Below are 21,105 nucleotides of genomic sequence, written 5' to 3' on the forward strand. Positions count from 1 at the left end.
AAAACAAAAACAAAAACTAATTTTGTCTTGCAAATAAATATTCACATATACAAAACATCCATCCAACAATATTAAAATTACAATCGTGTTTTAGCTTAACAGTGTGAATGTCAAACATAGAACATTCACTGTTGCTAAAAAGAAAAGCAGATTTATGAGAAAACCAGCACAAATATTGCTTTTTATTTTACTTTTAATTTTCTACTACTTATGTAGTATTCATTGTATTCATCTTCGCAAAAGTAACTGCATTCGTGTGTGAACTACATTTTGAATTTGCAAACCACACATTTTATTTGATAAATTGATAGATCCTCACTGCACAGGAAAACTTCATTTTTTATGTTTAATATCTATTTATTTCCCATCATAACTATATAACCTCGGTTTTAGGCAAAAATGACGACCAAAACGACTCACTTGGGCTGAGCTATATTATATCAAATTAATCTTGACGGATTGAAGTTTTCTATTTTAGTTGATTATAGAAAAATATATAAAATTAGTGCTTCCTCTGGAGACATTTCTTGCTCAACGACAATTCAACATGCAATCTGTTTTGTTTGTTTGTTGATGTATCTTCATTGTTGTTCCAATTATTACTTACCAGAGGTGTTATTATTATGTGTTAAGAGGTGTTATTTTATTGCTACCTTCTGTTGTTTGTTGTAAAGAATCTTATTTTCTCTTGCATCCATGCAAATAGAAAAAAAAAATCATGTAAGTCATTAATTGTCCTTATCAGATTAGATGTTTTGTCCTTATTGCTCAGCCCTACTATAAAGTAAGATCCAAGAGGTGCTAAACCGGAATGGTCCTTAAATTACAAAACTAACAGAAGCATACAGTATATGCTTTGCTATGAGGCCTCTTGTTTTAATAAAAAAATAACCACAAGTTGAGAGGAACATTTACAGACACACCAAAAGAGGAAAATGGCTACCCTAGTGCTTGGTCTGAGGCCAAGGCAGTTTGTGGAAATTCCGATTATTTACAATTCAACCTAAGTCCATGAGTCCAGACCTGCTCCAGAGGGTTCCACGGTCTCATTTGACCTTATTTACTTCCTGAGTGTTTTCTTCTATCACCACTATCTGTACTCCTGACAGTTGTGTGTTGGTGTCCAGCTGCAGCTCCTGCACCGCTTCAGTCTGCGTCTGCTGCATTTGGCACTGTGGCTCCTCCCCCTCTGCCACCGCAGCCATGGACACCTCCATCCCGCCCTGCACCACCATGGCGTCGGTGGTGGCGTCTCCGCTCAGCTGCAGCTCCATGACCCCCATGGCCTGCTCCATCTCCACCGGAGCCGGGTTGATCTCGATGACCGTGTGCTCCTGGCCTTGCTCCACCTCGCCCTGCATCACCTCCTGCTGTACTAACATGGTCCCGTCCACCACCTGACCCTCTATGGGCACCACCTCCGCGCTGCCGCCGGCCTGCTGGCTAAGGTGCACCAGCTCCACGGGGCTCACCAGCTGGCTGGAGTCCTGCACGGCGGTCGTCCCCAACAGCGTGAGGCCGGAGGAAGGGTGCAGGGTGATGGTGTCCGCCTTCCCATCCCCAGAAACCATGTAGCGGGTGAAGAACTGAGAGCCGGCAGGCAGCAGGGTGACGGTGTTTGAAGACTGGGCCAGGGAAGCGATGGGCAGACCAGCCACCGTGAACGGCTGACCCACCGACGACAGCGAGATGGGGGATAGGACGGTGAACTGCTGGGGCTGTAGGGTGGCCTGCTGGGTGACGGGGGACGTCAAGAGGGTGGTGGTGGAGGCGGGCCTCTGGAGACGAGGCCGCTTGGTCTGCCGCTTGGTGGGAGTTTTGCTTTTGGCAGGCTGTGGACAGGACAGCAGAGCTCGAACATGCTGCTGCTTCTTCTGCTCCTCCAGCTGCAGCTCCAGACCTGCAAAAAAGAACACCTTCAGAAACAACACACTCATCGTCTGCTCAAACAGGGCATCGTTTTACAATAACTGCATTCTTAGACAAGCTTCACAGCTAAAATTTGCTTAGAGGTCTTATTTATGTCTTTGTGCATAAGAAATCAATAGAAGTGAATCCCCAAAGGAACTTTGTGTTGGTAAATGCAAGTTACGCAAATTGACAGGATTTCAGTTCTGTTGCAACATATTGATGGTCATATGAACTGTTTTCAGCTCAAAAATGTCCAATTTCATCACAATTAATGCTATATTTTCATGTCACACATGGCCAAGTTATATTTTAACTGAATTTACCTGAAAATAAATATTCTATTCTTTTAGATTCCCAGATTTGTCTTACAAGATTATATACTACATATCACATGTTTTATTTTTACAGGTTGCAATATGCAGTATGGTGCTGATCCATCCTGCTTACCAATGGCCAAAAAACCAAACCTCCTATCTGCAAATTTTTAGATTTTGAGTTTTCACATTAAATGGTGAGAGCAAGGATGACTCCACATTTTCAGTTTATCTGCAAGATAATCCCGTCCTTTCTTATGACATGAAGGTTACCAGACAACAACAACAAAGACCATACTATAATAAAACTAAACTATCGATCAATCAATCAAATTTTATTTATATAGCGCCAAATCATAACAAAAGTTATATCATGAAACTTTACATATAGAGTTGGTCAAAACCAGACTCTAAGCCAATTTACAGAAACCCAATAGAATCCTCCAGGATACACGTTTTTTTTTTTGTTTCCTGAAAAAAGTGATTTTTTCAGATAGGAGGTTTTGTATTTTGGCCACTGTTCTGTTACGCCAATACATACATTAAGAATGTCACACGTCACTTTTTAAATCAACAGTTTTCTAATAATAAGCATTTGTATAAAGAAATAACAATTCTATATTGTTATTTACTCTTTAGTATGATGATAAACTATACAATAAATAATTCTGATCCTAGTTTTTGCACAGGGATCATTAGTGTAAACGGTGACATGGCTGCAGAGCATCAGTATGATGGGATCTGTAACAACCATGTCACATCCGTCCACTGCCACATTTTGTGTTTTTGTGTCAGCTGTTATTGTTTTAGATCCACAATACTAACATTTATGAATAAGAGGAGAACTAGCAATAGTAAGTATATAAGTTTATTACTAATAAAGTACTGGTACTGACCAGAGCATCATGGGTAATGTCACGTCCGTCCACCAGCAAAAGTTTTCACATACACGTGCTATTCAAAATCCAATATTTCTGAAAATATAGTTTCCACTGTCAAATAATATCAGTAGTCTGTGCACACATGTATTAGCATTATTTCAACACAGTTCTATGCACTTCTCACAACTGTTTTTTTAGACAAAAATATCGACTCATTTGACCCCCTAAGTAAATTTTAGCCGTTCTACAATGTTTTACTCTTTTAATTAGGTGGTAAAAACTTTATAAGTCAGTTATTGTTCCTTCCAGAGTAGTCACATTACACAAGTGTACACAGACGCACATACACACTGGATTAAAATTGGTTTGGCACGTCTTAATATTGATCTGCGATATCAATATCTGTCAGATATTATGGCCCTCTGGAACTAGAAAATGTCAGTTCCAATCTCAAACCTTCAACTCAATAAAAATATCACTTGTATTTGACACTCAGTTCCACAAACACTGGCCATGAGAGCAAACTAATAAACAGGAATTATGATATTGAGTCATATTTTTGTATCAATGTGGCTCCTAATCCTTCTCAGTAAAAAACAGGCTGCCGGAAGTCCTGATGTGTGTGGTCTTGTAAGATATTTTTTTATTTTATTATTTTTTTTTTTAACCCTATTTATCAATCAAATTTTGTTGACATAGCACCACATCATAACAAAAGCTATCTCATGACACTTTATAGTTAGAGCAGGTCTAAACCAGACTCTTACACCAATTTATGAGTTTGAATGCAAGAGTTTGACTGGTGATATAACCAAACTGAACGGGTGAAGATTAGGTTGAAACTTGGAACAAATAATAAGTCAAATGTTTTTCTCTAACACTTCAACAGGCAACACATTATATAATATAATTCACCATCTATTCACATTACTGAGAGGAGACTCTTATTAACCATCTGCACTGTTCTTAGTAATGATTATAACACAATAAATTATTACCCACACATCAACAATCAACCTACGACACATGATTTTTTTATGAGGCCAACGTTAGATTTGATGCAGTCAGAGAATATATTGTAGAATATGTACAGAATAAAATAAATGTAAGTCCTTCATTAGGGCCCGATTATACACAACTAAAAACATAAATGTGATGAATAATATATACCAGGGTTTCTGCAGGTATCAGCAAATCTAATTTAATGTTTTTTAATGCCACTTTAAATAAATTCAATGCCCATGTCCAACTGCAGATACAGTTTTATATATAGTTTAATGACAGTTTACCGTTGGCAGGCTTTAACCAGGTTCTGAATAGTTCCTCCTCCCATCACTTCTGCTGAAACTTGCATTTTCCCATTTTTCCATCATTTGCTAATATTCCCTCTGCTCTTTCGCCACAGTATGAGCACACTCACAGCACATTGCATTCCAATTATCAGGTGTTGTGACTTCATATATTGGCCATAAACAATAGTCAATTAAAGGGTTCCACCTGTCAATCATCACACTATACTTCCAATCAAAATTATTAAATGTTTGTGTAATCAAAATAAATTCTGAATAACAAAGCTTTTTTCCACCAATTGTATTTAATTTTTTAATCCCTCTGGACATCAACTTTAATGCTTTTTAATGCCATTTAAGGCCTTAATTTTCACAAAATCTATTTGTTGACTCCATGTTTTTAATGACCTGCAGAAGCCCTGTATATCTTCTCTTCTCTTAAATCTCCTTAAATATTACAGAATGGAGTTTATGCTTTGAATGTTTAAATATGACTGACTTTAAGTGGACAGTCTGAAGTGTTTCCACAGGTTGTACATATTTCATTAAGTTTCTATGTGGGCAGTAACCATGGTCAGATGCATGATATTTCCAGTTTTTGCGAATGCGATACCTCAGGAAAGAATATCTTGACATTTGGAGCTTATAATAAACAGTTCCCAGTCTGGTATAAAAATGGTTCGGGTGTCTATGGGTGATTTTCCCCTCTGTGACGACTGTACAGGGCATGAATTTGTACATATTTCACTTGTTTAAATCACATTAAGGCTTGAAGTTATAGATGACTGATGGGCCTCACCACTTTGAGTGACAGGTGGGTGAGCGCCATCTGCATCCGTGGGCTTTGATTGACAGCTAGATTCGCTGCAGAGTTGGACATGTTGCCAAAACGTTCTGAGTAGGGCTGCAACTAATGGTTATTTTCAGTGTTATTTAATCTGCTGATACATTATTTGATTAATTGAGCAATTGTTTGATTTGATAAAATACTACAAATGGGTGAACAAATGTCTCCAAAAACCAAACATGATGTCCTCAACAGACCTGTCTCATCACAACCCAAAGATATTCAACTTACTACAACAGAAGAGGAAGAAACCAGAGAATATTCACATTTACGAAGGTGGAACTTGAATCTTTTTTGGAAAATTACACAAACCAATTAACAAAACAGTTCTAAATTAATTTATTATTCCATAAATAATCAGTTAATTATCACAGCTCTATTTCTGTCTTTGTTTTTATTGAATAAAATATACTTTTGCCTGACAGACAGACTGCATGTCATGATAGATAGATAGATAGATAGATAGATAGATAGATAGATAGATAGATAGATAGATAGATAGATAGATAGATAGATAGATAGATGCCTGTTACTAAATGTTTTTTGTGTATTTTTAGATCTACTGCAAGTTGTAAAGCACATGTGTAACTGATAAACTGGTAACATTTTCACCCCGTCCCCCCGAAGAGGAGGCAAGGGGTATTGTTTTTGGTTTGGTTTGGTTTGTTTCTTTTTGTTTACACTCTAGCAGCAAAACTCGTGGTTGAATTCATACCAAATTGGGTTCATAGACTGCCAGTGACCCAAAACAGATCTGATTACATTTTGGGAATAGTGGGTCAAAGTTTCAATTTTATAGGAATTTTTTAAAATAATTTTTTTCTTCCATTTACTTAAACGGGCAAAATTTCACATGTTGTAGCAGAAAAACTATTAGATAGATAGATAGATAGATAGATAGATAGATAGATAGATAGATAGATAGATAGATAGCTTTATTGTCTGTTCCAAGTAATAATAGAAATTTCTCTTTTGTCACGGCTGTCAGACAAAGCTTAAACATAACGTGGGTGCACTTGAAAACCCTCAGCCTGACTTATCAGGTGCACTACTGCCCCTAGTGGCCTGAATTATCAGTGCATGCCAAAGTTTTTGGACAGACGGATGGACGGACAGATAGACGGACGACTGATGACAATACCCTGCAGCCAGTCTGGCCGAGGGTAAAAACTGCACTCAAACATAAAAAAAAAAACAAATAAAAGAGCGCAGACCTCCACCAAGGCAGATCAGCCCCCCCTCCCATCACCACCAAAATGTAATCATTTGTTACTTGTGCCGGTATCAACATTTCCTGAAAATTTCATCCAAATCTGTCCATAACTTTTTGAGTTATCTTGCTAACAGACAAACAAACAAACAAAGAGACAGACAAACCCCGATGAAAACATAATCTCTGCCATTCCTTGGCAGAGGAAACAAAAATAAAAAACCCCAACTTATCAAAAAACACAGTCCAACAGCTAAAAACAAGTCTGTGTCTGTGTGATAATCTGTGACAGATCCAGGTGCTGGGAGGTGAGTTCAGAAGCAGCTCATTTTTTTCAATTTCTCTAAGTGAACATATTTCATGCATGCAGATCCCAAATAGTGGACACACACCTGTCAGTTTAACATGATTCTAAAGGATAAACAAAACTGGTCAATGTGCACATGTCATGAATCCAACTATAACTTAGCAGGTGCACTAATTCTGCATGCAAAGGGAAAGCATTTCAACATTTTGCACAGTCGTGTAAAAGGCCCGTCTAGTGAACCTGTTTCGTCGCTTGTGTTTCCTCTGTACTCACTGCTAAGGGTGCTGAGCATGTGCTCCTGACTCGGATCCGTCTGCTGCTTTCTCCTCTCCAAGATCTTCTTGACTGAATCCAGCAGACCGAACACCTGGGCCAGGTTACTGAGCACTGCCACCTCTACCAGACAGGAATCTGGGATCAGTGCGGTAATCAATCACAGGTTCACAGGGTCAGTGAGAAAGGATGAACAAATTCAGCTGCTATACATTATTCACCATTTACTGTTATACAGCTGTTTACTTTGGTCCTTCAGCTTCTAACAGCACAGGGGTGTCAAACATGTGGCCCGTGGGCTAATACCGGCCTGCCAAAGGGTCTAATCAGGCCAGTGGGATGAATTTGTGAAATGCAAAAATTACACTGAAGATATTAACAATCAAGGATGTCAAAATCATTTTAGTTCAGGGGCCACATATAGACCAATAAGATCTCAAGTAGGTTGGACCAGTAACATACTATCACGATAACGTAAAAATAAGGACAACTCCCAATTTTTCTCTTTGTTTAAGTGTAAAATAGTAAAATTACATGAAAATGTTCAGATTTACAAACTATCCTTTCATGAAAAATGTGAATGACCTGAACAACTATGTACAACCTGTAATTTCCTGAGAAAAATTAGTGTAATTTGAACAATATTCTGCCTGTTAATAAATGTTTTGTACTTTTGTCGACCCACTGTGAACCACCGTACATTGTAATACACATAAATGACAAGCTGAGGCATAATACTGTTAAAACTCCACTTATTTTTCTGAAGAAAGTTCAGGTTGTTCATGTTATTCACATTTTTTAAAGGATACGTTGTAGATGTCAACATTTTCATAGTGAAATTTTACTTTTTCATACAGGAAAGTTTTAGGGTTGATATTATTTAGAAGTTATTGCCCTGCCCCCTGAAGGGGAGACAAGGGGTATTGTTTTTGGTTTGGTTTGTTGGTTTGTTTGTTAATACTCTAGCAACAAAACTACTGGTTGAATTCAAACCAAATTTGGTTTATAGATTGCCAGTGACTCAGAATAGCTGTGTTTACATTTTGGGAAAAGTAAGTCAAAGTTCCATGTTTTTTATGAATTTTTAAAATCTTTTTTCTTTTTTTCCCCGATTTACTTATAATGGGCGAAATTTCATGTCTGTAGCAGCAAAACTATTGGTTGAATTCATACCAAATTGGATTTAGAAATTGCCAGTGACACAGAATAGATATCATTACATTTTGGGAAAAGTAGGTCAAAGTTCAAAATTTTTTATGAATTTTTAAAATTATTTTTCCTTCTGCAATGTACTTATAATGGGCAAAATTTCAAATGTCTATAAAAACATCCATTTTGTTTCCATTTACTTCAAACTTGGCACATATACAGATGATGACACCAGCTGGATCGATGCCAAAAAAAGCTACAACACATGTGAGGGGCAGGGTTTGTTGTGCCTGGAACCACCTGTTTTGTCATTATTTTACCTCAGATCACATTGGGCTCTATGTGGTCCCTGAACTGTAATGAGTTTGACACCCAATGTAACAGCAGCTCAATTTATTCTTTCTTTCCATTTGTTTTCAGCCCATTCTGGTGGTGAACTCCTATTTCCCGTCATCCAGTGCACATGTAGTCCTGTACCTGTGTCCTGTAAGGCTCCCAGCTCCTTGCGTTGTTGCACACCATTAAGCAGCTCCAGCAGCTCAGTGTTGATGTTGGTCACCACCTCTCCCAGTAAACCCACATCAGCGATGCCCTTCCAGAAGTTCAGCGTGTCCTCTGTTCACACACAGGCCTCAGTGTCAGCGTTCTCTGGGTGTGATGTTTCTGTGTATGATCGGTGTTGTGCGTTGTTACTGACCTGAGATCTCACTAGACTTCTCCTTGTCTCCAGACTCCAGTGCAGCCGTGCTCCAGTCTACCTTCCCGCTCAGACTCTCTGCTCGCTCCTCACTCACCACGCCTCCATTACCCAGAACCACCTGAGCTGTGATTCATACAGAAATACAGGCAGGAAATATGAGACGAGTCAGAAACAGACTTTTAACCACACCATTTTTTAAAAAATTTACTTTTATTTTTATTTATTTATTTTCTTTTCCCCCTAATCTTCTTTCTATACTATTTTTAAAACCCTTTTCTGACCTTGTTTTGTATCTGCTGCCTGTCTTTTATTTATTTTATTTTTTGATCTTTTATGTTTATGAGATAAAGAGTATGTCGAGTCTGTCGCCAGAGTTAATTATTAATTATATACTACCTGTTCTTGTACGGAGAAACATATTAAGTTTGCCATGTACCAAGCCTTTGAAAAGTTCAATAAAAACTTGAATTTCAAAAAAAACAAAACAAAAAAGAAACCCTTTCTGACTTCTCGCTTCTCTATACCCATATCCTTTAACCCTTTTATTTACTACACTGACAATTTTGTTGTCATTCTCTCTTCTGTTTCCACCTGGATGTGCAAAACCCACACACACAAAAAAAAAAAAAAAAAATCATAAACAACCACACATATATATACATATACACACACACACACACACACCCAAACGCACTTGTAAATAGCCCTTTGTTTGCACCTGTCTTTGTTTTGCTTAATGTCTATGTCTTATGAATTCTCTTTAATTTTTTTTTGTTATTTGTTTTTGTTACCCCTGTCACAATATTTTGTCGAGCACTGAATAAAAAAAAAAAAAGAAATAGTTCTTTAAAAATAAGTAATCTATATCGGTTGCAAACTTTGACACTTTTATGGCACCAACTATTACGTATTAAAAAAATCCCCTATCGTTTAGTTCCAAGTTTCAATATCTGAGGAGTTAAAGCTTCATTTAACCCAACCAAACACACTCTAGGTGCATGTGCATTCAGGGGATAAAACCACTTTGGTATCAGGTGACATGATTGTTGTCAACTGCTCAAAGGACCCAAGGTTTTTCAATAACCTCCACAGATTAATAATGAAAGGAAAACGTTTTTTTACACTTCTGATATTAACTGTAACATGAAAGCATCTGTGTAAAACAAGACCTACGACAGCCGACAGTAGATGAGTCTCATTTAATGTCCAAACTATTTCCTTAGAGTCAGAAAAACCAAACACATACAGGTTAAAGCAGACTAACTGAACCCTTTTTGTGCTGACAGACTACCGAATCACTGAAAACAGACTTTAAAAGGGTTTCCATTGATCCGACGCACAACCCATGACACAAAACTCTCACTGACCTCCAGCCTTAGTTACTTTTATGTCTCTGCCTTAAAACACTTTGCTTCTTTTCTACAGTCTTGGGTGTTTAACCCTTGCAGCGATATCCAACTTAAGTTTTCTCTCTATTTTACCTTTTCTATGTGATTTATGACTATTTATTGTTATGTCATCCTCTGCATTTTTCATTTCTTAGTGAAAATCACGTATTTTCTTATATTTAATTCATCATTCATCATAACATTGATTATATAAATGTTCATAAAAGCTCAGATTCAACCACCAGCACTGGAGGGCTGGTTGAAAATTGTTGATGAAATTCATAAAACAGAGAGATTAACATTTATGCTGAGGCTGCAAGCTGAATTTTACATAATAACATGGGGAAAATGGATTAGTTTCTTAAATGCAATTAATGTGTGGTTTGTCTCATAGTCCTGTGAAATGCTATATAAACTGCTGCTCTAAAAATGTAATTAATTAGGTAACTTCACTGCTATTTCATAACTGTAACCTAAATTATCATTACTATTAGATTGTGATTATTATCTGTTGCCGATTATTGTTTGTTATTTTCTGTATGACAAAATCCTTCTATATAATGCACGTTCTGTGTCTGTCTGATGTCCGCTCAATGTCCACTCGATGTGTGATTGATGTAACAGTACGGGAGGGCGTACGGGTACAATGCCACTGTTGCACCACAGGAGGGTGCTATTGTACAATGGCACCATGGGTACAATGCCGCTAGTGATAAATAACTAATAAAAACTACATTAAAAAAAAAAGGTCAGATTCAAAGAAAAGGTGACTTTTTTTTTTTTTTTTACAAATATATCACTGAACATAAAAAACAGCATTTAAAACTACTACATTTACAACTATATGGGTTTAATTGATCAATCAATGTTGCAGAAGATGATGGTGTTTCCAGGTTCACTATGGAATCTCTGAACGTCCAAATGGATCATATCTGAAACTGCATTTTACTTGAGTTATTTACATGTATTAATTGGGTTAGTTGTTTAATAGTTATTAAACATTTTAGATCAGTGGATGCTTTTTGGCGTTTGTGTCTTTTTCGGTCTTCGAGGGGCAACTTTTCAGAAATTGTTGCAAGCAACAACAGCTCTACACAAACTGAAACTCATTTAGCTTAAAGGGGTCATATTTTGCTAAACCCACTTTTATTAGTCTTTGGTACATTTATTTGTGTATTTGGACCCTAATTGTTCAAAAAGTTTTAATCATAACCCTCCAGGTGCTACAAAGCTATCTTTATATTCATTTTGGCAAAAATTGAGTGGATTTCTACAACCTGTTTCAGTTCCTGCTTACCGTAATTTCCGGACTATAAGCTGCTACTTTTTTCACATGCTTTGAACCCTGCGGCTTAAACAATGATGTGGCTAATTCACCACAAATCAAATGCACTCACACTAAATTCTTCAGATCAGTCATTTTGCGTGTCATGCACACACCCTCATCATGGAAAACACACGAAGAAATGCATATGAGGCAGTTTTCAAGCTAAAGGCGGTCAGTCTGGCTGCCAAAGAAGGAAATAGAGCTGCTGCATGTAAGCTTAATATCAATGAATCGATAGTGAGATGTTGGAGACGGCACCGTGCGGCTTATATTCATGTGTGCTCAATAGTCCAGAAATTACGGTAATTTGTTACATTTTATAACTAGTTATATCACATCATTTGCACATGTAAGGTCAAGACTTCTGATGAACATTTTTCTGAGTACACCATAATTGCAGCAGCAGCAGTTGTAGTCCATACTGAAAATATGTCCAAACTTAGAGCTGATTACCTAAAATGTTCAATTGTTGGTTGTATTAATGAAAACAAATGGTTGAACGGGACAGAGCAGCACAGCCAACAACATGGAGGGGGTGGGGCGTGAAGTGGCTCATTTGCATTTAAAGGGCCAGGTTCAAGGTTACTTTATTTGTACCCCGTGGGTAGATTTGTTTTGCAGTCAAGGTGATTGCTTTGGCATTACAGCAAGACATACATTGAACATGTTAGACAGGTACTTGATCAAGCTTACAGACAGGACAAAAAGTGCTCAGTGTTCCACCATTCATCAGCATAGCAGCATGGATAAGTAAAAGAATAAAATAAATAAGATCAAATAAATAAAAACAAGATGCAATAAAATGCAATAAAAACCCAGAGAAGATAAAAACAGTCTGGGATAAAAACCAGGATAAGAACATAAAATTTAAAAATTTGGAGTCACAATGATAACAAATGATAATAATAAGTGCTCAAAATGACCTTTCTGGTGTCATTACTCAGAAATAGGGTTGAATTACTGAAGAATTCAGACCCAAGCATAGCATTTACAGTTTATGTAGACCACAGGGAAATGTTTTAAAATGCATAATTCCATTTAAAAAAGCAAAATATCACTCCTTTAAAACATACAATGAACAGCAAGTGCATTTCATATTTCCTACCTACGGCTATGTACAGCAGTGAAATAAAAGATGAACCATTCCATTTATTCCAAGGCCACTGTTGGAGCAGTTATGTACCACACATCTGCTTTGAAACAATAAAGCTGCCCACTCACATGTGTTTTCTACTGAGATGCCTTGGCTAATATACAGTGTATTGTTGCTTTTGTGTCCTCACCTTGAGAGGATGTGGGTGTGGAAAGCCCACTGCCATCGGGAGGGAACCGGGTATTGTTGATTAAAAGGTCAAACTTGGTGCTGCGACACGTGTTGGTACACAGCGTACTGTGCTGATAGAAGTCCAACTGACCTGAATCCATCATTTTTCTGAAGGAGAAATTACATAGTTAGTAAATTCACCATGTTCATACTTATAAATCCTTCAGCCCTTTCCAGAAATATTCAGCTTTTAGTGATGAACATTGATTTATCACTTTATTCTGGGTATTATTTCAATGTAAAGGAGCTGCCAGAAAATTCTTCCATCCCAACTTAGCACACATTTCTGGCAATTTGTTGTGAAGGCTGCAGCCTGAAAGCGAACCACTGATTCATGTACAGGACCTGCCCACACAAACCGCCACAGAAGAAATAGGAAAGCAGAAATAAAATTAAACTGGGGAAAATGCATGCATGAGCAGCCCACAGTGCAGCAGAGGAATGGCGCTTTATGCTTAAATGTAGCTTGAGCCATTTCTAATATATATGCGATACGTCCATAAGTAATAACACACCAAAGACATAAAAAAAAAGTAGTTTATGATTATTAATGTTAGTGCTATCACATCAATCAATCCTTATCTATCCGCTGAGATGAAAAAACTATTACAGCTGAGCACTGAGTGGACAAAAAAAACAGATTAATAAAAGTTCTTGTGATAAAAAGTAATTTAAAGCTGCAGTCCATAAACTGACATTTACACTCCAGTTTAATGTCAACCACTTGGCACAACTTAAATCAATGGCAGTTAAGTTCTCACAGTACTTTCAACAGCACATATTTCTAAATTTATTGTATTCTGTGGTTTGTCATGAATGATAGAAACAACGGGCTGGACAACCAAAACTATGTTTAATTTTCAGATTTAAAAGACAGAATTTGTAAAAGCAAAATAAAACAAAAAAACACTACCATCCATTATCAAAAGAGGAGGGCAACACTTCACCAGGAGGTTATTTGGCAATTATGTCATTATATTTATTATACTGTTATACATAGGTTTACAGTATTTCCTTAGCCAAATAAAATAAAATGAAAAAAAAAGTTATTAATCTAATTGAGTGTCATTCTCTACTGAGATTTATTGTCTTTTATTACCCAACAAATATTAACCTAAAGCCAAACATTGACCAACACCATCCCTAAACGCCTGAAAGTGAGGCCAAAGCAGGCACTCAAATTGAATCTGGTGACAGTAACAATGATTATAGCAGCTCACAGGGTTCATACAAATTTTTTACGGTCAAATTCAAGCACTTTTAAGGGTCATTTTCACATTTTTACAGCATAGCACCTTATCGCTGAAGTAAAATACATAGACAGGAATACATATGCTCATGATAATTTTTTTCACTTTTTATCACAATGATGTACATTGAATTATTTGTAAAATTATGTTTGATACTAGCAAAAAGTTTAGAAATTAAAGGAGAACACAATGCTTTATCCCAAAAAAAGAGAAGCCACTTATTGTTCTTCAGACACACTCGCACCGTGACAAAAATTAAGATACAAATGTAGCTGAAGTCGACCTGAGAGCACCCGGTAATTTAATTTTAGCATAAAGTTTTAGTTTTCAAAAAGTAGCCTATCACCTTTCTGCAAGTAGCTTTGGTTTGGCATCTAACCTGGAACAGTTCATATTAAAAATAAATAAATAAATCATATCAAAGAGTTACAACTGCAAGTACTTTCAAGCACTTAAACTAAAATTCAAGCACTTTTCAGACCTTGAAAACACAACATTGAAATTCAAGCATTTTCAAGAATTTCAAGCAACTGAGCTCAGCCACTGATAGCAGGGAAGCTAACAGCCTGGCAGATAAAATTATAACTGCAACAAACACAGGAAGACAAGCTTTGACCTATCTCTGCTGTCAGACAGGAAACACTCTACAAGACCCCTGTTGATAAGGTTATTATTAACAGAGCAACTCACTTTTTCATTCAAATAAAATGAAAACAAAAAACAAAAAAAATTGGGCACTGCAGTAAGACCAGCTGGGCCAGGGCTAGCTGACTGCCAAGCTAAGCTCTGTTGATATCCCTGCAATATATACACTAACATCTTTGATATAGTCACATCAGTTATTTCCTCACATTCTGCAGAGTGAAACTTTGAACACTACACACTCATAATATTATAAACTATCAATTTAAGGGAATTAGGGAGCACTTCAATGAACTGGTGACATGTCCAAAGTATAGCCTGTCTTTGTCCAATGTGCTGGGATAGGCTGGCTCCAGCATCTCCTGAGACCCCCCGCAAGGATTAAACCAGTTCGGAAATTAATGAATGAATGAATCAAGAGCGCCTGAAAAGGGCAGCAGATGTCATTTTCAGAAAATAAAAGTACATTATGTTTTTGTTGAATGACATATTTCTCCTGAATTACCTTAACATATCTGATATTTAAGGTAACAAAAAGAATGGGTTTTTTTTAATATTTTATTTTGCAGTTTTCAATTATGTAAAACACAAAAACAAACGATGTATGTAACAACTAATTAATTAATTAACTAGCCAGTCCTTATTCAAACAAAGAAAGAGGGGCAGAGGCAGAGGACAGTCACTGGCACACAGATATAATCCTTAGTCCAATTTAACTTCTTACAAGTAAAAAAGAATAATGTTTAATTAAAAAATAAAAAAAATAAGTATAATCATTGCATCTGATTGGATCTGGAGTTGAGAATTACCTACTTGCTCACACATAAACCTCCACAAAATATCTAATTCTTATCAAAATGAATGAGTCTCTGTGTTTTTGCATCAGCAGTAATGAATATGCATGAGCTAACGTGCTGTCTGTGATGACTAATTAGAATTTTAGAGCAGTAGTGTACGCATCCAGCAGTGATTTAAAACAAAACAAACCAAGATGAATTCAGTCACTGCTCACCTTAGCATGACTCCGCCCATCCTGATGGCTCTCTTCCAGTCTTTCAAAGTGGCTTTTCCAGAAATGTGCACAAACTGCTTTGGGCTGATCAGCTGGTCTTCATACTGATAATGAAAGAGAACTAAGCATCATTCATCAGATGTACGCAGCTGTTCTGGATGTGTTCAGCACATCCAGAACTGTCTCCACATCAGCACTTGTACTGTGTAGGAAGTAACTGTAGGAAGTGTAAAGTGTCGTGAAACACATTTTTGGGTCAAAATGTTTATTCTGGGACACCAGTGATTGCAGGACATGTCTATTTCCTGCTGCATGACTGACTATTGAATGGCCTACTTGCCTTTTACCCAATGCAATCAAAGCAGAGAGTAGCAATGATTGGAGTGTTGTACCTCTGTGGACATCTAATGTGAAAAAAGTATATTTTTTGTTGGCCTCTTTTGCGCAAGTGTGTCCATTCCTTGTGACTATGAGATTGGGTGTGCTTTGGTCAAATTTCATGCAGTGGCTCTGGTTTTGAAGTGTTCTGATAGGGCGCTATTGGGCATTTTCTAAAACATTGAAATACACTTAGTGAACATGTTTAGCCAGTCACAATTCCATGTATTTGGGAGCAGAAGAATAATCTTTTCTGCTCTGGTAAGTGCTTGGGCTATAATTAGTGGGGAAAAAAAAGAGCATAAACATGGTGAAACTTCAGATAGATGCCAGGATTTCATGGAAATTGTTTTACTGATTGGATGAGTTATTTGAAAACCAATTTCAGTGAAACCCTGCTGAAGGAGTTAGGCTTCTACATCAGGGTTAATTGAAAAAAAAAAAAAAAAAAAAAAATCACAAGAACACCAACCTTCACACATTTTACATTAATTCCTGGGCATACAAATTTCTTCACTAGCAACACAGCTTTGCAGTCGCCGCATGTTATGGGACAGCCGATCTCCACCTCATCTCCCTCTGTTTGTTCTGAAAGAATGATAAGACAGAGACAACGTTAAAGGCATGAGGAGAATTTACCATGTAATCAGCCAATTTCATCCACCTCTGTAGATGTCCAAGCGTCATTCTGACCATGTCTTACCTGGATGTGCTTCAACAGCCATGACAGCTGCATCTGTTTCACTTGTCTCATCTCTGAAAAACAAAGATACGAATTTTCATCACAGCAGCTGACGCGTCTGTCAATCAGATAATTGCTGGGCCAATTTGTGGAAAAATTAAGTAAACAGTATTCTCATAATGCAATATCAATATGCATCCTCATTAAGGCCACAGTTAAAATTACAGCAGGTTCTGCTCTGGGGTGGGAAGAAACAAAGAGCAATTATTTACTGTAATTTAGGAGGATTTTAAAGTATCTGACATTGAGTTAATGATTTACTATCCTGATAACTTTATTTTTTACTGTCTACATCCTGACACAAATATCTGTACTTTCTATTCCTTTAAATATTAACACAGGTTCCTTAGTTTCAATGCATGTGAGAGGAAATGATGAGTTATTATTTTTTCAACACTTATTGATGTGCCTTATCGGTTTCAAGATTGATTTCAGCCTAACTGGATGGACAGTAAGACATAGAAGAGGCATTCCCTTTCCCAACAAACGCAACATGAGGAAAGTGAAAAAGAAAGAAAATATGAGAGGAGATGAAAATTGCATAAGACATAAAAGATGTACCGGGTAGGAAAATTTGGAAAATTGGATGGATAAAGTTAATGTTTATTATTTTCTATTCTGGTCAGTTTTATCTGGAGTTATAAATGTTTTTTTCTAATAAGGTCAGTTTGCCTGATTTTAAAGAACTGGCCAGTAGAAATACCCCTCAAAGGACTACTTTTTATTTTACATATCAGGAAATGTGCTTTTTCACTTAAAACTGCAGTAAATATGTTAAATGAGCAAGTCTTTTTTTTTTTTTTTTTTTTTTTTTTACAATTGTCTGTCTTTTCAGTGGAATAAATAATGTGAGCAATTTTGCCATGTCTGGATCTTTCAGGTGGAGTAAGGCAATATAACCAAAATAATCAAATCTTGATTTCTTCCAATGATATAAATAATTTATGATTTCAAACTTTTATTTTTTTTTTTTTTAGCTATGAGAAATTTTTCTTAATAAAAATATATGCCATTAAAGACTGGAGAAACACATTCACAATTAATATAAGAAGCAAACAGGTTGCACTGCGAATTTTTGTCGAACTAGAAAGGTCTCAAGAGGGAATGATCTTTGTTTTTGTGATTTTGAAACCAAAACACTGATGATGATTGAGGTTTGACAAGCATACCCAGCAGGGATGGGCTGGAGCTGGAGGATGACCTGGGTCTTGTTGGGGTCATCAGGGTCACCTTCAGCATCAGTCTTGACCATCACCACCTCGGCCATGGACATGGTGACTTCATCAGTGGCTGCCATCCCAGTCAAGGACAACTACTAGAGAGGATGGGCACTGCTGGAACAGCTTTCCAGGAGTTTGTTCATCTGAAAAAGGATTAAAAACATCAACTAAATATTAAGTTACAGAGACATGAACAAACCACTCAAGTGCAGCTAGTTGCTGTGGCTAGCTAACATCGGAGGATAGCAAGTTAGCTGTTTAAGCTAGTCAAAACACTTAACTTTTTCACCATTACTAATAATTTGGATTCTTATAACATTACTAATAATATCATTAAATAGCGTCCATTAAGTTTTAATAACAATTTCACTCTTGTAAAATATCAGCTCAAAAATGTTAACTTTTTCAGTTGACACTAAATAGCCGCATATTAAAATGATGCATCCATATCTAATATTAGCACAACAAACACAACATATTTACATTAATGACATACTATAAATTTTAACTGTAATTTTCTAAGTCCACCTAATATATCCAAAATATTACTTTTATCAGTATAATATTACTTTTATTAATATAATATTACTCATAAAAAACATCAACTAAATATTAAGTTACAGAGACATGAAAAAACTACTCAAGTGCTGCTAGTTGCAGTGGCTAGCTAACATCAGAGGATAGCAAGTTAGCTGTTTAAGCTAGTCAAAACACATAGCTTGACTTTTTTACCGTTACTAATAATTTGGATTCTTATAACATCACTAATAATATCATTAAATAGCGTCCATTAAGTTTTAATAACAATTTCACTATTTTAAAATATCAGCTCAAAAATTTTAACTTTTATCAGCTGACACTAAATAGCCATATATTAAAATGATGCATCTATAACTAATATTAGCACAACAAACACAACATATTTACATAAATAATGACATACTATAAATTTCAACTGTAATTTTCTAAGTCTACCTAATATATCCAAAATTATTACTTTTATCAGCATAATATTACTCATAAAAAACATCAACTAAATATTAAGTTACAGAGACATGAAAAAACTACTCAAGTGCAGCTAGTTGCAGTGGCTAGCAAACATCAGAGGATAGCAAGTTAGCTGTTTAAGCTAGTCGAAACACTTAGCTTAACTTTTTTACCGTTACTAATCATTTGGCATTTGGATAACATTACTAATAATATCATTAAATAGTGTCCATTAAGTTTTAATAACAATTTCACTCTTGTAAAATACCAGCTCAAAAATTTTAACTTTTATCAGTTGACACTAAATAGCCGTATGTTAAAATGATAGCTAGCTAAATGCATCCATAACTAATATTAGCACAACAAACACAACATATTTACATTAATGACATACTATAAATTTTAACTGTAATTTTCTGACTCCACCTAATATATCCAAAATATTACTTTTATCAGCATAATATTACTCATAAAAAACATCAACTAAATATTAAGTTACAGAGACATGAACAAACTACTCAAGTGCAGCTAGTAGCAGTGGCTACTAGCTTAAACAGTTAGCTGTTTCAGCTGGTACAGTTAGCTGTTTAAGCTAGTCAAAACACTTAGCTTAACTTTTTTACCGTTACTAACAATTTGGATAACATTACTAATAATATCATTAAATAGCGTCCATTAAGTTTTAATAACAATTTCACTCTTGTAAAATATCAGCTCAAAAATTTTAACTTTTATCAGCTGACACTAAATAGCCGTATATTAAAATGATGCATCCATAACTAATATTAGCACGACAAACACAACATATTTACATAAATAACGACATACTATAAATTTTAACAGTAATTTTCTAAGTCTACCTAATATATCCAAAAATATTACTTTTATCAGTATAATATTACTCCTTTTATGTAAACTGTGTTCTGTCGGTACTTAATACATAATTTCAAATCAGTAGTCTAATTTAAAAACAGTTATTTTGGGAGTATAATAACTAGCATTTCCTCCATTCAATGCTAAACTACAACAGCGGACACAGTATGAGCGTAGTTTGGTGCTAAACCCATCCGTGTGCTTGCAGCTAGAGGACAGTTATTTCTAAGTCAGTGTGCGGGGGTCTGGACCGCGGTGGGCAGCTGACAGCTTTTCGTTGTTGGCTTCCACTGCTACTACTCAGACTAGGCTTGGTGGTAGCCATTACAGCTAACGCAAGGGCGTAACTTGATGTGTGGGAATCTGAACACATATTATGAACTATACGGTCCGAGACGGGTAAAAGCATTGCATTTACAGTGTGACGGTTACGTGCCGCTTGTCTATGAACCGTACGTCCCTTCGTAACTGTGCATTTTAACTCTCCGCTCCCCCTCAAAATGACGTCTCCCTGTGCGGCGGCACGTACGGCAAACAACGGCACGGCGACGGCGTTACCCCACCATTCTGAAACGAGCCAGGCTGGCCGGATCCTCCGAGCCAAATACACCCCGAACCCCCGGCTAAAATTACCGTTTGCGTGGTCCAAGCGATGCGATAGTTTACATCCGAGCTCATGTAGAATCACAGAATGAGATATAATCCTTGTCCTTACCGTTTTTATGAAGAGAAACACATCCCTAGATTGGGAAGAGCTGCGGCGCATGCGCACATAGCTGGTCTAGCTTTACTTCCTGCTGAACAGCGCCTTGTTTTCACGCTCCTGTAAATCCTGCCAAAATTTCACTTTAACTCTCTTTTACTGACTATAAATTACCCGCATCACCTCAGATGGTTAGTTGGGAACGTTTGGTATCAGGAGACAGTTTTGGTCAAATGGCAGGTCTTGCAGTTTTGGCTCTGTGGTGGGCGTATAGGGGTGTATTAAAGTATTCACGTGTAAAACTCTGAAGAACACATATTTAATATCATACAACCGAGATATAACAGACTGCAAGTTATTGACTGGTGGTGTTTTCAT

General features: G+C 36.6%; 1 protein-coding gene across 3 annotated transcripts; it reads right to left on the reverse strand.

The window, feature by feature from the left end:
- Positions 1–852: 852 nt before the first annotated feature.
- On the reverse strand, positions 853–21,045 carry gmeb1 (glucocorticoid modulatory element binding protein 1). Of its 3 annotated transcripts, none has more exons than XM_030148138.1 (10): positions 20,740–21,045; positions 18,114–18,307; positions 16,906–16,958; positions 16,675–16,790; positions 15,825–15,928; positions 12,880–13,028; positions 8,879–9,004; positions 8,659–8,796; positions 7,033–7,170; positions 853–1,900 (listed from the first exon to the last, which is right to left on the reverse strand). In XM_030148138.1, exons 2-10 carry the CDS (start codon positions 18,239–18,241, stop codon positions 1,047–1,049), a joined length of 1,806 nt encoding a protein of 601 aa, XP_030003998.1. In that variant the 5' UTR covers positions 18,242–18,307; positions 20,740–21,045; the 3' UTR covers positions 853–1,046. The 3 variants fall into 3 exon arrangements, with proteins under 3 accessions (XP_030003998.1, XP_030003999.1, XP_030003997.1); XM_030148139.1 differs by having other exon boundaries at positions 7,033–7,155; positions 20,658–20,766; XM_030148137.1 differs by having other exon boundaries at positions 20,658–20,766.
- Positions 21,046–21,105: the final 60 nt, after the last annotated feature.

Source organism: Sphaeramia orbicularis, chromosome 11, assembly GCF_902148855.1.
Source record: "Sphaeramia orbicularis chromosome 11, fSphaOr1.1, whole genome shotgun sequence".
NCBI lineage: Eukaryota > Metazoa > Chordata > Actinopteri > Kurtiformes > Apogonidae > Sphaeramia > Sphaeramia orbicularis.

Bases quoted from the DNA above. Each gene is read 5' to 3' on its own strand.
- gmeb1 (XM_030148138.1), bottom strand. From the start codon at position 18,241: ATGGCAGCCACTGATGAAGTCACCATGTCCATGGCCGAGGTGGTGATG. The intron at 9,005-12,879 runs GTGAGGACACAA...TATGAATCACAG, and splicing joins CACACCCACATCCTCTCAAG to CTCAGGTGGTTCTGGGTAAT. The intron at 7,171-8,658 runs GTACAGGACTAC...CACTGATCCCAG, and splicing joins GGGAGCCTTACAGGACACAG to ATTCCTGTCTGGTAGAGGTG.